The sequence below is a fragment of the Hyaena hyaena genome, unplaced genomic scaffold, assembly GCF_003009895.1.
Source record: "Hyaena hyaena isolate Hyena2069 unplaced genomic scaffold, ASM300989v1 scaffold_592, whole genome shotgun sequence".
Taxonomy (NCBI): domain Eukaryota; kingdom Metazoa; phylum Chordata; class Mammalia; order Carnivora; family Hyaenidae; genus Hyaena; species Hyaena hyaena.
In genome coordinates, this window is record NW_024081223.1 from 29,505 (window position 1) to 44,081 (window position 14,577).

At 37.2% G+C, this 14,577-nt stretch overlaps 2 protein-coding genes across 2 annotated transcripts in view; one reads left to right on the plus strand and one right to left on the minus strand.

Annotated features, from left to right (window-relative positions):
• Positions 1-389: 389 nt before the first annotated feature.
• On the plus strand, positions 390-13,701 carry PPID (peptidylprolyl isomerase D). Its single transcript, XM_039256863.1, has 10 exons — positions 390-594; positions 1,810-1,950; positions 4,144-4,250; positions 6,231-6,419; positions 7,525-7,647; positions 7,791-7,897; positions 9,623-9,764; positions 12,287-12,373; positions 12,463-12,505; positions 13,309-13,701. The coding sequence occupies exons 1-10, from the start codon at positions 510-512 to the stop codon at positions 13,395-13,397; spliced, it is 1,113 nt and encodes a 370-aa protein (XP_039112794.1). The 5' UTR covers positions 390-509; the 3' UTR covers positions 13,398-13,701.
• A 451-nt stretch (positions 13,702-14,152) lies between these two features.
• Positions 14,153-14,577, minus strand: part of ETFDH (electron transfer flavoprotein dehydrogenase) — a 31,432-nt gene continuing 31,007 nt past the window's right edge. The window contains exon 13 of the mRNA XM_039256862.1: positions 14,153-14,486. Coding sequence (XP_039112793.1) covers positions 14,323-14,486 — 164 coding nt within the window. The 3' untranslated portion in view covers positions 14,153-14,322. The remainder of the gene's footprint in view (positions 14,487-14,577) is intronic.

Sequence of the window (14,577 nt, forward strand, 5' to 3'; positions counted from 1 at the left end):
GCTACTGATTAGCTACCACCAGGCTGTGTTAGGCACTGTGCTAAGCAATTTACGTTTTGATGCTCAAAACGACCCCTGAAGGTGAGCATTTTTATTCCCATTTTCCAGACAAGCAAAACGAGTTTCAGAGAAGTAGTCACACATCCGTTCGTGGCGGACCTGAGGCTGGGACGGAGACGATGGTCTCCAAAGCTCTTTTCTACTACCACGGCAGGAAAAGCAATGAAGCACGTGCAAAAACGGTAAAAACGATCGGGGCTGCAACTTCTGCCCAGGAAAAGTGAGAGACAACAGGACAGAAAACTACGGAAAACTCGCACGACCTCGAGCGCGCGGAAACGACGCCAGGAGGAGGCGCCGGAAGTCAGGGCGCGGCTTCCTGGCTTCACGCCGGAAGTGGCTCGTCAGCGCCGCGGACAGATTTTCGCGGAGAAAGTAGCTTTAGGGGTGAGCTGCTGGGCGTCCACGAGGTTTTCTGAGTTCGCTCCCAAACCCAACTGCAATTCAATATGTCTCACCCGTCCCCGCAGACTAAGCCCTCCAACCCCAGTAACCCTCGAGTCTTCTTTGACGTGGACATCGGAGGGGAGCGAGGTGAGCAGAGTCTGATACTTGGGGAGTGGCTCCGAGGAAGCTAGGCTTCCCGGGATTTGGGGGACTCCGAGGGTGGTGGGCGGTTCGGGTCAGGGGCTGCACTGTGGTGCGGAGGGGATGGCGCCCCAGACTGGACTGCTGGAACACGTACAGGCTTCCAAGGCTGGGTCGAGCCTGCACCCTTGTACCAATACCATCGGTCGTGTGGAAGTTTCTGGAAATTTCTGGTTTGGGGATTGTGTCGGCCTTTAGTTCGTCTCTCCTGATTTGGTTTTACCTCCTCGCAACCTTGCATCAAGCAAGCATGAAATAAGCTTATTTTATATTTGCAGTGGGACATTTAGAAAACTGTGATAAGAGGTTTGTTGAGTTCCAGTCACGCCATGTGTTGCCACGCGAGATCAGCAGCTGCCATGTGGTTTATAAATAGATCGACTTTTCTTTGTTGATTTTTCTTATTACCGATTTTTAATTTAGAGGCCCCGTCGGATTGGTGAATGTTTTCTCTGTTTTGGCATTGGGAAAAAGGAGCTCAGTGTAGCAGTGTGGTTGCCTAGGCTACGTCAGCAGCCCGGAAGCTCTTAGATCTTGTGAATTATACTGATTTGTAACTTAATTGCCCTTGTTTTAGAACGGGTTAGGTTTGTGGGCCAGACTGTTAACGCATATACAGACGCACCCATCAGGATTTAGGGACCCCGTGGATGATGATGGATACAGACAAGTACATTTAGTGTTTTGAAATTAGCGCGAGGTTTATTTTTACCTGCCTTAGGAGTTGTCTAAAATGGGAACACCTTGCGGCTGCACTAGGCAGATTCCATAGAACACAGAGGCTACAGCTATACTTAAAACTGAGCCAGCCTGAGCACTCAAAAGAGATTTAATTTTCTCCTATTGGTTACTTGGTGGTAGGAATTTCTGAGTACAAGTAGAAGAAATAACTCAGAATATAAAACAATTTGTACTTCATAGTGTCCCTTATATGGTGATATCTTCTGGCTACTGTATTTATGATCCTGTGTGAAGATGTAGAAAAGTAATTGTTTCAAATTCCTCAAAATACATGACACTTAACGTTAGAGTAAGTTTGAACATTAGAAAAATGACCAAAAAAGAGAACTTGGTATTTCAGTCACTAGAATTTTACCTACTTCCCTTTTATCAATTGCATATTTGGTTGCTTGCTTACTGACATTTCATTTTTTATTTTAGTTGGTCGAATTGTCTTAGAATTGTTTGCAGACATTGTACCAAAAACAGCAGAAAACTTTCGTGCACTGTGTACAGGAGAAAAAGGCATTGGACCCACCACTGGGAAACCTCTCCATTTCAAAGGATGTCCTTTCCATCGAAGTATGTGTAAAAATTTGAATCTGATTTTTTTTAATGCTAATTTATTTTTGAGAGTGAGTGAGCTAGGAAAGAGCGGGGGGCGGGGGTGGGGGGTGGGCAGAGAATCCCAAGCAGGCTATCAGCACAAAGCCCGATTTCGGTCTTGATCTCCTGAACAGTGGGATCATTTGTAACCTGAGATGAAACCAAGAGTTGAACGTTTAACTAACTGGACCACCCAGGTGCCCCTTGAATCTGATTCTCATAAATAATTCTGTTCTGTAGGAATTAGGGAAGAAAATACCAAGTAATATACAGTGAAAGTTAAAAATTACTGCTGGTTTCAGGAGGATGCTTTGACATCTAAGGCAATAGCTCGATTTCATAAAGGTTGGGCTGTGGAAAGTGGGATTCTGAGAGGGTACTAAGGTTTACTTACTTAGAAAGAAATGGACTACCTTAGCTTCACCAGACATCTAGCTCTTCACTCCAGTGGGGTTAGATTGAGAAAAAAGGGTGTGCCATGATAAAGAGGGACACTTTATTTTTATTTTTTAAAGTTCACTTATTTTTAGAGAGAGAGTGCATATATATGTGTGTGTGTGTGTGTGTGTGCGTGCGCGCGCGCAAGCAGAGGAGGGGCAGAGAGAGAGCAGGAGAGTCCCAGAATCCCACGCAGGCTCTGCGCTGACAGCTGCACTCACAGACTGAGATCATGACAGGAGAGTTGGATGCTTGACGGATGGAGCCACCCAGGCGCCCCAAGAAGCTGACTTTAGGTAGCTTCACTGATAACCAAAAAGCTATACCCAGTACTTGGGCAGGATTGCTTGGGAAGGCTGTAGCCGGTTAAAGATTCAGTGTCTTGGTGTTATTTTAATTAAAAGATGGCACTTCACAATGCCTATCACCCTTTGTTTAGTGATTATTTGATGGTTCTCCTAATAGGTTGTAGGTTCCATGAATTCAGGAGCTCATTCTTTTCATCATTTTGTCTTCAGCATGTAGTATAGTTATTGAATAGGCACTCAATAAATATTTGCTTAATGAATAAGTGAGTTAAAGTATAATCATGAGTAGTTTTTTAAAAAAGAAACTTAAGAAAAACATTAACATTGATTTTAAAGTGTTTAAAATGTTATTTTACATTTACGTTTAATAAAATACTAAAATATACTGATAGAATGTAGTATTCAGGAGAGAGATGACTTCGCAGGCCTGAAACCTCTTTCTTTGGAAAGGTTTGCTTGCAGGGTGGCCATTAGCTGGAGTTTAGGAACTTGGCACTTGAATGATTCTCTGAATGATAAAGGTGGTTTATTGTGCCTAGATTGTTTGTACATACACTCTGATTTATGCTGAACATCTGATTTCCTTGTGAGAGTCTGGAATTTGGTATGTGCTAGATAGAGAGTAACTGCATGATCAACCCTGATGAAAAACCCTGGATTCTGAGTCTATAATGGGCAACAACATTGTATACATGTTGCTGCATTTTTTTGTTTGTTTGTTTTTTGGGGAAAGAATGTGCTATAAGACCTTTCATGGGAGGGAGAGAGTATAAGGAAGCAGATGGATTCCTCCAGACTCTGTTTGTTATCTTTTTCTTTTATCGTCTAGTTGTATATCTTTATTAGATTGTTGTAATAGAACCAAATGCTAAGGCCTATGAGTCCTAGGAAATCTCTGAACATGGAGGTGGTCTTGGGAACCTTTGACACCAAGTGATAATACTTGATAAAGTACTTCCATTATGGTATAACAAATCTTGGAATAATTGGTCTTATTTAGTAGACATTAATGAGTAACATGTACCTAGCCATGTGCATGATGAAAAACAGTTGCTGTACTTGAGGAATTAACTTGAAGAGACAGATCTTTAGGATATATGTGTTGAAAGTGAAGGTAGAGTCAAGATGCTATGGGTGGAAAATTGATGAGATTCAACTTTAGGGTATCCGTACAGTTTCATAGATTGGCGCCATTTGAACTAATTTTCTGAGTATTAGTGAGTGAGCAGACAGTAAAAGTAGTTTGGACTTGGATTATGAAAAGTCTTTTAAGACTTTGGAGTTGGGATGGGTGGGGAAAGACAGAGTGCTAAGACTAGAGTCATGTTTTAGGAAGTTCATCTTTCCTATTACATGTTCATTAGTTAACATTACTGTAGTCATCCATATTTTAGTTTCTAATAGCTATTTCCTTTTTTTGTAGTTATTAAGAAATTTATGATTCAGGGTGGAGACTTCTCAAATCAAAATGGGACAGGTGGAGAAAGTATTTATGGTGAAAAATTTGAAGATGAAAATTTCTATTACAAGGTAAAGTGGACAAAAGTGAATGTTTATTGCTAATAGCAAAGGTTATTAGATGTCTGGGATACTTGTTGGATTAAGACACCAGTAAATGTTTCAGTGTGTGCTTAGATTCTCCTTTTCTTGTAAAAGGCATCGTATTTGTAAATATATATTTAATATATATTTACAGTTTTCAGTACAGAAAAATTGGATCCACTAATTTTATATGGCAAAAATACAACGGTTATGTCAGTGATATCCAGGTTTATATACTTCAGTAAAGCCAATGGGTTTTTAAGAGTGGGCCACCATATGGCAGAATTGTTTCCAGGAAAAATGTTCTCAGTATCAGAAAGATGGTAACTTGTGCATCTTTATGCTTGAATTTGAAGAGCAACAAAACCATCGCTAATATCCAAGATGTCAGGGGATTTGCAAAGTAGCGGATATGGTTAATGTCCAAGCTCCTAAAGGACATTAGTGGTGCCCGTGCCTTCTTATCTTTATTTTCCCAAGATGTAATCGGGTTATATTGCATCATTCAAGTTGTAAGAATGGATATGTAAGTACAAAAGTAAAGTAGTATCTTTGGAAGTGAGGAATATGAGCAAGGTAATTAGGATAATTTGAAAAGAAAGTGTCATCAGTCTTTTAAACAGTATTCATTGGCTGCAATGATATGTATTTAGTACTGTCACTGGCACCAGAGGATTTATAAAAATGAATGGCTTTGATGACAATTTAAGATCTTACCAGGAAGACAAGATTAAAACACGTGGGACAACTGAAGAATAAATAATATGCAAATTAATGCTAAATTGATTGAGACTCTCCTTATATATTATAGGAGAAAGGTATGATTTATATATTCTAAATTATTAGGGACGACATTGAAGAGGAATGGGTACGTAAAATGGGCTTTGCAGAGTGGCTGAGACTTGGTTAGATAGGAACTAAAACATAGATGCTAGTTTGAGGAATATGAGTGAGGAAAGACAAAGGCAATAGAAGGCTGAGGACATAAAGTTAATATTCTCTTTGATATTGTGGAAAAAACACCGAACTTTGGGAAAGGAGGAAAGGGAAGCACCTGAAGAATGAAAACTAGGATTATGTGATCGCTTTGATCAAAAGAAAGGGGGCCTATTGAAATGAAGGCATGGTTTGTGCCTTCTACCAACTTGGTAGCCTTGAAAGCTGAATTTTTGAGTTGCAGGGATAAAAGGCATTTTCGGTGGGAAGACTAGCTTAAGTTTTATTTATGTATTTATTTTGAGAGCACTCATGCATATGTGTGCGTGGGTTGAGGGCAGAGAGAGGGAGAGAGAATCTCAAACAGGCTCCACACTGCCAGCACAGAGTCTGACCTGGGGCTCGATCCCACAAACTGTAAGATGATGATGTGAACCGAAATCAAGAGTTGGATGCTCAACCAACTGAACCGCTTAGGTGCCCCTATTCGGCTTCTACTAGATTTAGAAAGTACCTAACGAATGTCCTGTCTAAATTGAATGTCCCATCACTGTTCCCAGTTTATTGATGTGTAAAGGAGGGATCATAGTGTAGGCTCATAAAAATGAGAAGACTGTTTCCTGTTCTCATACTGTACCCTGTTCCCTATTCTTAGACTGTTCCCTGTTCTCAGAAAAAAGACTATTCCTTATAAAAAGGGCAAAGTATAATCATTTAGATTTCCATAATGCAGCATCTTCATCTTAAATTTGAAATACAAGCATGTTCTCAAAATGGCCCATTTAGAAATCTGCCCACCTCATTGTTTCTTATTTTATTTGGTTTCATGAACTTTTCTTAAAGTCTAGAAAGTGATTTAAGTACCCCATGTTTGTGGATTAAAGATTGCAATTTATTTAAAAAATTACACTACATTGTTTGGTCTGAATAATATTACAACCTGCCATAGTTTTATGTGAATGGTCAGTGAAAGAATAATTCAGACTAGGACTTCTAACTTTGGTTTTCTTTTAATGATTTTTATTTCTCCAGCATGACCAGGAAGGTTTATTGAGCATGGCGAACGCAGGCTGCAATACAAATGGTTCTCAGTTCTTTATCACAACAGTTCCGACTCCTCATTTGGATGGGAAACATGTGGTATTTGGCCAAGTAATTAAAGGAATGGGTGTGGCAAGGATACTAGAAAATGTCGAAGTGAAAGGTGAAAAACCTGTCAAAGTAAGTTAAAAGTTATAGTGAGATACACGTTATCTTAATTACTGTCTTACACATAAGTAAAAGGATCAGGTGATTATTAGTAGGGAAAAATGTTAGGATGACTTTTGGTATTGAAGCTTGGACTTGCCACTTTTTTTTTTTTAATTTTTTTGTTTTTAATGTTTTATTTATTTCTAGGAGAGAGAGAGAGACAGTGAACAGGGGAGGGTCAGAGAGAGAGAGGGAGTGACAGACTCTGAAACAGGTTCCAGGCTCCGAGCTGGCAGTCAGCACAGAGCCTGACGCGGGACTCGAACCCATGAACCGCGAGATCATGACCTAAGCGAAAGTCAGACGCTTAACCGACTAAGCCACCCAGGCGCCCCTTGGACTTGCCACTTTTTAAAGAAACTTTTCTACAGTGGGAAAGATGAGATTAGAGTAGTTTATAAGGAGATTTTTATTAATTCAACTTCAATTTTGGTGATTTTTTGTAGGTTTCTTAACTCTTTCTGTACCTGCAAAACTTTGAATCAGTATATAGACTCTAGTACATAAAAGGAAGAGGACAGGAAACCGAGAATCCTGTCTAGACTCTGCCATTTAACAGGTGGTTTGGTCTTGATCTTATTATTTAAGTTTTCTTGGCATGGTTATATAACTCTATAAAGAACCATGTATTCTAAATGTCCTTGAGATCACAGTGGCCATACTACCACCTAGCCTAGTTGGCGGGGTTGTGTGTGGGAATTAGACCTGAAATACTTGCAAGAGATAGGCTGTCTCTCATTGATGACAGAAACAGTAGTAGAATTGAAAGGACATGCCTCACCGAAAGAAAATTATATAGAGAATGATAACATTTTCGACTATTCTCTGTATCCTGAGCTGCTAACTAGCTAAAACACTTTCATAAAATAGTGATATTGTATTACTTGGAATGTATATAAATGACATTATTGTAATTAGAGCAGATAGATGAGACTTCTGTCAATCTGTAATTTTAGAAGTGACTTGGACAGTATTGCACATAATTTATACCTGTATAGCTTTTAAACCTACACCTCTTGTTTTTAATCTCATTAATACGGTAGTACACCTCTACAATTTAGGATTATTTTTACAGTTGTGCATTATTGCAGAATGCGGAGAATTGAAGGAAGGGGATGATTGGGGCATATTCCCAAAAGACGGCTCTGGTGACAGTCATCCAGATTTCCCTGAGGATGCAGATATAGATTTAAAAGATGTGAGTATTTTAGATTAATCAAACTTTAATTATTAAGAATAGTACTAAAATTTTGAGCTTTGTAGCAATCTGTCTTAATGATAGAACCTAGCATTAAGTCACATAAATTACTAAAATGCAACATATTTGTATTTTTTATACAGGTAGATAAAATTTTACTAATAACAGAAGACTTGAAAAATATTGGAAATACTTTTTTCAAATCTCAGAACTGGGAGATGGCCATTAAAAAATATACAAAAGTTTTAAGGTAAGAAAATATTTTAAAGAAATTAATTATAATAACTTGTAAATTGAATTATAAACTGAAATTCAGAGTTGTTCATTGTCTTTGTGGCAAAATTACTTTGTAGAATAATAACCAGGTGTGTTGAAATAGTTGCATTTCTTTTATCCCTCTAGTTTCTTATTTAAAAAATTTTGAAATACAGGAGAGTTGAAAGACTAGTATATGAATACTCATGTACCTTTACCTATTTTCACTAATTTTTAACTTTCGCTGTATTTGTTTTTGTAGAATCATTTTGAATGGAAGTTACAGATATAATGGTATTTAACTCTTAACTAGTTTAGCAAGTATTTCCTAAGAAACAAAAACATGCTTCTACATAATCTTCAGGACCACTGAAAGACCCCCGGAATAAAATTGATCCAGTAATATTATCTAATGTCTAATCCATATAGATTTCCCTAATTATTTGTTTGTTTTATGTCTCTGGTCTCTTTTTATCTTTAGTAGTTCCTATTTTACATTTGGTTTTCTAAATCATTTGTATTTTGTCCAGTCTTAAGTCATTTGTTTTATGGAATTCCATCTGTATTTGATTGCTCCCTCAAGATTATTTTGAGGTTAAATATTTTGGCAAGACCGCTTAAATTGGTGGTGTTGAATATTTCCAATGATATCACATCCTGAAAACACATTTCAGTTTGGCCTATTTTGAGTTTTGGCATTTGGTTAAAGTGGCATTAGCCAAATGGGTTTTGTCATAAAAAGTACCTTTTCCCTTTTGTAAATAATAAGTACTTTGTGAAGTGATACTGTGAAATTGTGTAAATATCCAGCTCTTAATCTTTCTTTCATCCAGTGGGTTTTAGCATCGTTGAAGATCTTTGCCTGAATCAGTTATTACATTGATAGTCACAGAACTGATTTTCTAATTTATCATTAATTCTACAGTTAATAGCTGGCATTCTAATGTTTGAAAGAGCCTTTTCCCGCTCCCCCTCCCTTTTTAGCATCCCTGTAGCTCTGTGGATTTTTTTTCAGTTCAACTTGTTAGTATACTGTTGTTCTTTTTGATGTTCAAAGGGTTCCAATTTGTCCAGTGGAAGCCAACTTTCCTGTATCCGTTTAACATGTTCCTACTAGTCTGTGAGCACTTGCTTGCTTTCTGGCACAAGGTGTCCCATGTTCATCTTGTTTCCAGATTTGGTATTAGCAGTTTCTCCAAGGAGGCTGGTTATTTTTATTGGGGCATAGAGTTTAGAAACCAGATTCTGAGGGCCAGGTGTGCTCATCATTTCTGGGCCTTCTTCCATGGGCAGAGCTAAGAAGTCTATTAAAATAACAGTTCGAAGTCAACAGTTCAGAGTCGTCAAAGTCATCCTGTATTAAAATACAGTTCAGACTCAACTCATTCCATTCCCTCTCCCACAGTTAGAACCTTGGCCCAAACATAATTACATTGGAAAGTACATAATGGAGATCTGAGTTTTTATATAATTAGTAGTGCATGATTATCTTTAGATTTGGGGGTTTTGTTAAATTGGTTTCTTTGAACACTGGGGAAAAAGGTTGGAACAAATAAAAATCTTTTAAAAGAAAATAAGATTGTGATCATTGAGAATATTAATGTTAGCATTTGATGAACTTTTTGTATCAGAAGCGACATAATTTGACATAGTTGAACGAGCAGAGTAAGTCGCATGTAGCATTATATATAATAAATACATTTATTAATGTATTCTTCAGATATGTGGAAGGTTCAAAGGCTGTTATTGAGAAAGCAGATAGATCGAAGCTGCAACCTATAGCTTTAAGCTGCGTGCTGAATACTGGTGCTTGTAAACTGAAGATGTCAAATTGGCAAGGAGCAATTGACAGTTGTTTGCAGGTAAGTCTCTTTGACATCTGACTTTTTGGAGGAGTTGGATTGTGATTTATCAACTTGAACAAAAACAGTTTTATATACATTAATATATTTTATTACAAAGGACCTAATGGGACTTGAAACATAATTTAAAAGTCATTTTATATCTAAATACTTTGGACTTTTAGTTCTTCCTGTTAATCCATTCATTTAGCTTATAACATTGTGTAACTTAATACCTTTGAAGATAACTTTACTTTTCTCCTCAGAGCAGAGTATCAGCTCATTTATTCATTTAACAAATTGAGCACCTATTGTGTGCTAGGCATTAGAAGAGAAAGCCAGGAATGATTAAGAATATGGGTTTTGGAGCCAGTCAGACTTGGGTGTTTTTGTTAGACTTCTCTTACTAACTTTGTGTTGGGTAAGTCTTAATATTAGAGAGTTTTAACATCTTTATTTATTTATTTTAAAGTTTATGTATTTTGAGAGAGCGAGCACGAGAGGGGAAGGGGTGGAGAGAGAGGGAGAGAGATAATCTTAAGCAGACAGTATTCTCAGCACAGAGCCCGATGTGGGGCTCAAACCCACGAACTGTGAGCTTGTGATCTGAGCCAAAGTCAAAGGTAGGTAGATGTTTGACTGAGCCACTCAGGTGCCCCAGCATCTTTATATTGAATGAAAATAATACTTGCCTCATTGTTTTGTTACAAAGATTATATAACATGTAAAACATTTAGCACAGTGTTGGGCACATGTTAAGCACCTAACAGAGATTTGATGGTGGTGTTTTTTTTTTTTTAAGTAATGTTTTTTTAAAGATATATGTTTATTTTTTGAGAGAGAGGTAGAAGGAGAATCTCAAGCAGACTCCACGCTGTCAGCGCAGAGCCTGAAGCTGGGCTCCAGCTCACAAGTCATGAGATCATGACCTGAGCCAAAACCAAAGGTCAGATGCTGAACCAGCCACCGGGGCACCCTGAGATTAGGTCTTTTAGTTAAAAGACTCATAGTCTCAAGGAACTTTTTATTTGGCTGAGGAGGGAGTCAGTTTCCATTTAGGGTCCTCAGGATTTATGTAGGGAGAATGGACACTACTGGGACACTCAAAGGTCACCTGTCTTTATCAAGAGACATCAAGGAATACTGACTGATAAAGCTAGATAGGTGGCAGTATTACCTTCTTAATCAATTATGACATTCTTTGTATTGTATGAAAAATTTTCCAAACTGTATTTTAGAAACACCATCTCCAGTAATTTTTATATATATTGTACATTAAGCTATATAATTAAGTCAGCTATGCCCAGAGCAAGTAGAAATAAAATGAGATCTGGGGTACTTGGTTAGCTCAGTTGGTAGAGCATGTGACTCTTGATCTTGAGGTTACAAGTTTGAGCCCCATGCTGGGTATAGAGATTACTTAAAATCTTTTTTAAAAAACATGAGATCCTAATTTTGTAGGATACGTAGAATATGGGTTAAGAATATGTTTAGAAGGGAGCATACAGCAGAGGAAAACATTTATCCAAGGAAAAGATTGGTCTTCACTCTGGATTTCTTTTTCTTTCTTTCTTTTTTTTTTTTTTAAAGTAGGCTCCATGCCCAATGTGGGCTTTGAACTCCCAACCCTGAGATTAAGAGTGACATGGTCCACTGACTTGAGTGAGCCAGCTAGATGCCCCCACTCTGGATTTCTTTTTGACCTTTGTGAGGCAGATAATAAGCCTTTTTCAGTAAAATTTTAGTATTGACCTTTAGAAGATGTGAAGTAAATAAAATAGATTATTTTTAAAATGTTTATTTTCAGAGGAGAGACCTATTAAATGTTACTACTGCTCCTTCAAAAAACTCATAGATTTCAAGTAAAGAGTGTAACAAATTTTTATTCATAATGGCTTTTCTCTGATCATTTAGGGCCCAATCAGGAGATAGAAACTATATAGTAATTTGAAAAGAGAAAGATTAATGTAAAAGAATTATGTAAGAGGGGATTGGAATAATGAAACATTGGCTAGTAAAGAGGATTCTAAAGAAGATGGGAATAGCAGATATAGATCTATCTATATATAGATACACATGTATATATATTTGTGAATTTATATTTATTATAGAAGTCATCTCTTGAAGGCCCCTAGGCTGAGATCTGCGCTTCGTTGGAGAGGGGATGGCTAGGACTTACTCAGTGGCAGAGAAGTTTAATGGGTACCAAACTTGTGGGATTCTCTGTAGTGCTTATGAAGTTGCCTGCAGGGAGCCACTGTTGACCCAAGTAGTGCTGTTGACCAAGTTCAGTGCAGGGGCCTGAGAGAAATGCACCTGCTAGAAGAGAAACAGCTTTTCTCATCCATGTCCCTTTAGTGCCCTCTACTGACGAAAGGTAATGTGCCAGCTGGCAGACAGGGGATATACAGGGTCCATCCAGCTCCATTATCACAGAGCAGTGAAGGGTTGATTTTTAGCTGACTGGCAGTAAATTCAAATCTAACACATATATTTAATTCTTAACATTTAGATAAAAATATTAATTTTACAATTTCTTGTAGGCTCTTGAAATGGATCCATCAAATACGAAAGCATTATACCGTAGAGCTCAAGGATGGCAAGGATTAAAAGAATACGATCAGGCTTTGGTAAAATTTTGTTCTAAATTTTAATCTTTTAAGACAACCACCTTCATAAGTCACATATCTAATTTCTTTAAATGTTATTTCAATTAAAGGCTGATCTTAAGAAAGCTCAGGAGATAGCACCAGAAGATAAAGGTAAGTTGGCACTTTTTACAGTGAAAGTTCATTTTGTCCTGTAAGAATTCATCTGCATGAACCCACTGTACTTTTTGCCACTTAAGAGACTTACTTGTTCTACAGATATTACAGAATGCCTATTATTGGGCGAGGCATTGACCTTACTGCAGTGAACAAGTCAAGGTCCCTGCCCTCAAGGAGCTTACATTCTGGTCTCTCTTCAGAATATTGATTTTTCACACATCTGAATACTATTTTTCTATTGTATCATTTGAGATCTGGTTCCTATTACTGTAATTCTAGTTGAAAGCACAGCACTAAAAGATACAGTATTTATGATGAGTTTAATGTTTGGGACCATTCCTTAAGCTGAATGAGGCCATAATATAAATATTCTAGCTACTAGATATATGTTTTAGAAAGACTTTGGAAAGTTAGAGGACAAAAATTTGCTTTTCAAATAGTGCATGCTACAAATAGTGATACTAGGCCTAGATATTAAAATATATCTTTAGTTTATTACTAAAGTAAAATAGGAAAGGCACTTAACTGCCTTCTCTAATGGAGAGAGAGAAGGCAAAATCTACATATAATTTAGACTTCTTTCAAATTGAGTCTTCTAAAATTATGTTTCATGGTTTTTGTGTTTGTGTGATTGCTTTCTCAGTAAAATATTGTTAATAGAGCTCAGTTACTTTCTGGACAAGAAGAGTTTAATCAATGGTGGGGGGAGGCATTAATGGTCATACTAAACATCAGTTTGTTCAGTATCTTAATTTTTTGGATGTTTTGAGAAATAACTCCTATTATTTATTTTACAGCTATCCAGGCAGAATTGCTGAAAGTCAAACAGAAGATAAAGGCACAGAAAGATAAAGAGAAGGCAGCATATGCAAAAATGTTTGCCTAATAAGGAATTCAGTTTTACTTAAATATGCATTGATTGTATAAAGGCAATAAGTAAAGGCTTTTATCTGTTATAGGTGATCCCTGATGTGTTTCCTTTGATACTTCAGTTTCCCATTGTTTACAGTTTAGGAATACCAAAAAGGATTCACTCTTGATAAAATGATGTTACAAAATACAGTGAGGTTTTTTTTTTTTAAATGGCTACATGCATTAGTCACAAAGAATAATGGTGTCCAGCCTGTTTCTAATCTTCTAAAGACACATCTGTTGAATAAGCAGATTAAAGCTTAAGGTTGTATACTGTTTCCCTTGATTCTTTGATGTATTTCTCTGTGGTTGGTTTTTTTTGCTGGTATTTTTATACTTACATATAATACAAATATACATGTTCAGGGGTTGGCAGACTTTCTCCAGAGGGCCAGAGAGTAAATATTTTAGGCTTTGTGGGCCATTATCATCTGTCACAACTACTCGGTTCTACAGTTGTAGCCACAGACAGTATGTAAACCACTGGGCACTGGCTGTGTTCCAGTAAAATTATTCATAAGAAAAGTGATGGGCTGGATGCTAACCTATGGTCTAGAAAAATGCACATTTATACTTGAAGTCTTGAATTTGACAAGTCCAGTACACATTAAAGGCCAATGGTGTATTTGCTTTTGCTACTGAATCTCTGAGGAATTAAAGAGGTAAGCAGATGCTACCTCATTTATAAAGTTTTATGTGAGAGGCATAATCATTTTTTATGGGACAATTTTAGGTGTAAATATAAAATTTTTATTTCGTTGATAATTATTTTATGAACATCCTGCTCAGTAATATGCAGTAAGATAGTGTGACAATCTTTTGACTTCTAAACATTTAAAGTTAGCTTGCCATACATTTTAAAGAAACTATCACAAGTGCCTGCAATGAAGTCTTGTAGTTTACATTCCATTGTAAGCAGGTCCTCCACCGCCTTCAGGTACCACCCAGTTAATATTCTGACTTGGATCTTTAATATCACACGTTTTACAGTGCACACAATTCTGAGCATTTATCTGTAACCGAAATCCGTCACCTTGTTCCAAAGGTACAAATTCATAAACTCCTGAAAGGAAAAATAAATAACATTATGAAGTACCTATTTTGACTTTCAAAATTAAAACGTAGAAAAATTGAACCCCTAGAAACAGTAGCTA

Coding starts and splice junctions, on each gene's coding strand:
- PPID (XM_039256863.1), top strand. CDS start 510: ATGTCTCACCCGTCCCCGCAGACTAAGCCCTCCAACCCCAGTAACCCT. Junction 4,251..6,230: donor ATGAAAATTTCTATTACAAG/GTAAAGTGGACA, acceptor TTATTTCTCCAG/CATGACCAGGAAGGTTTATT. Junction 7,898..9,622: donor AAATATACAAAAGTTTTAAG/GTAAGAAAATAT, acceptor TGTATTCTTCAG/ATATGTGGAAGGTTCAAAGG.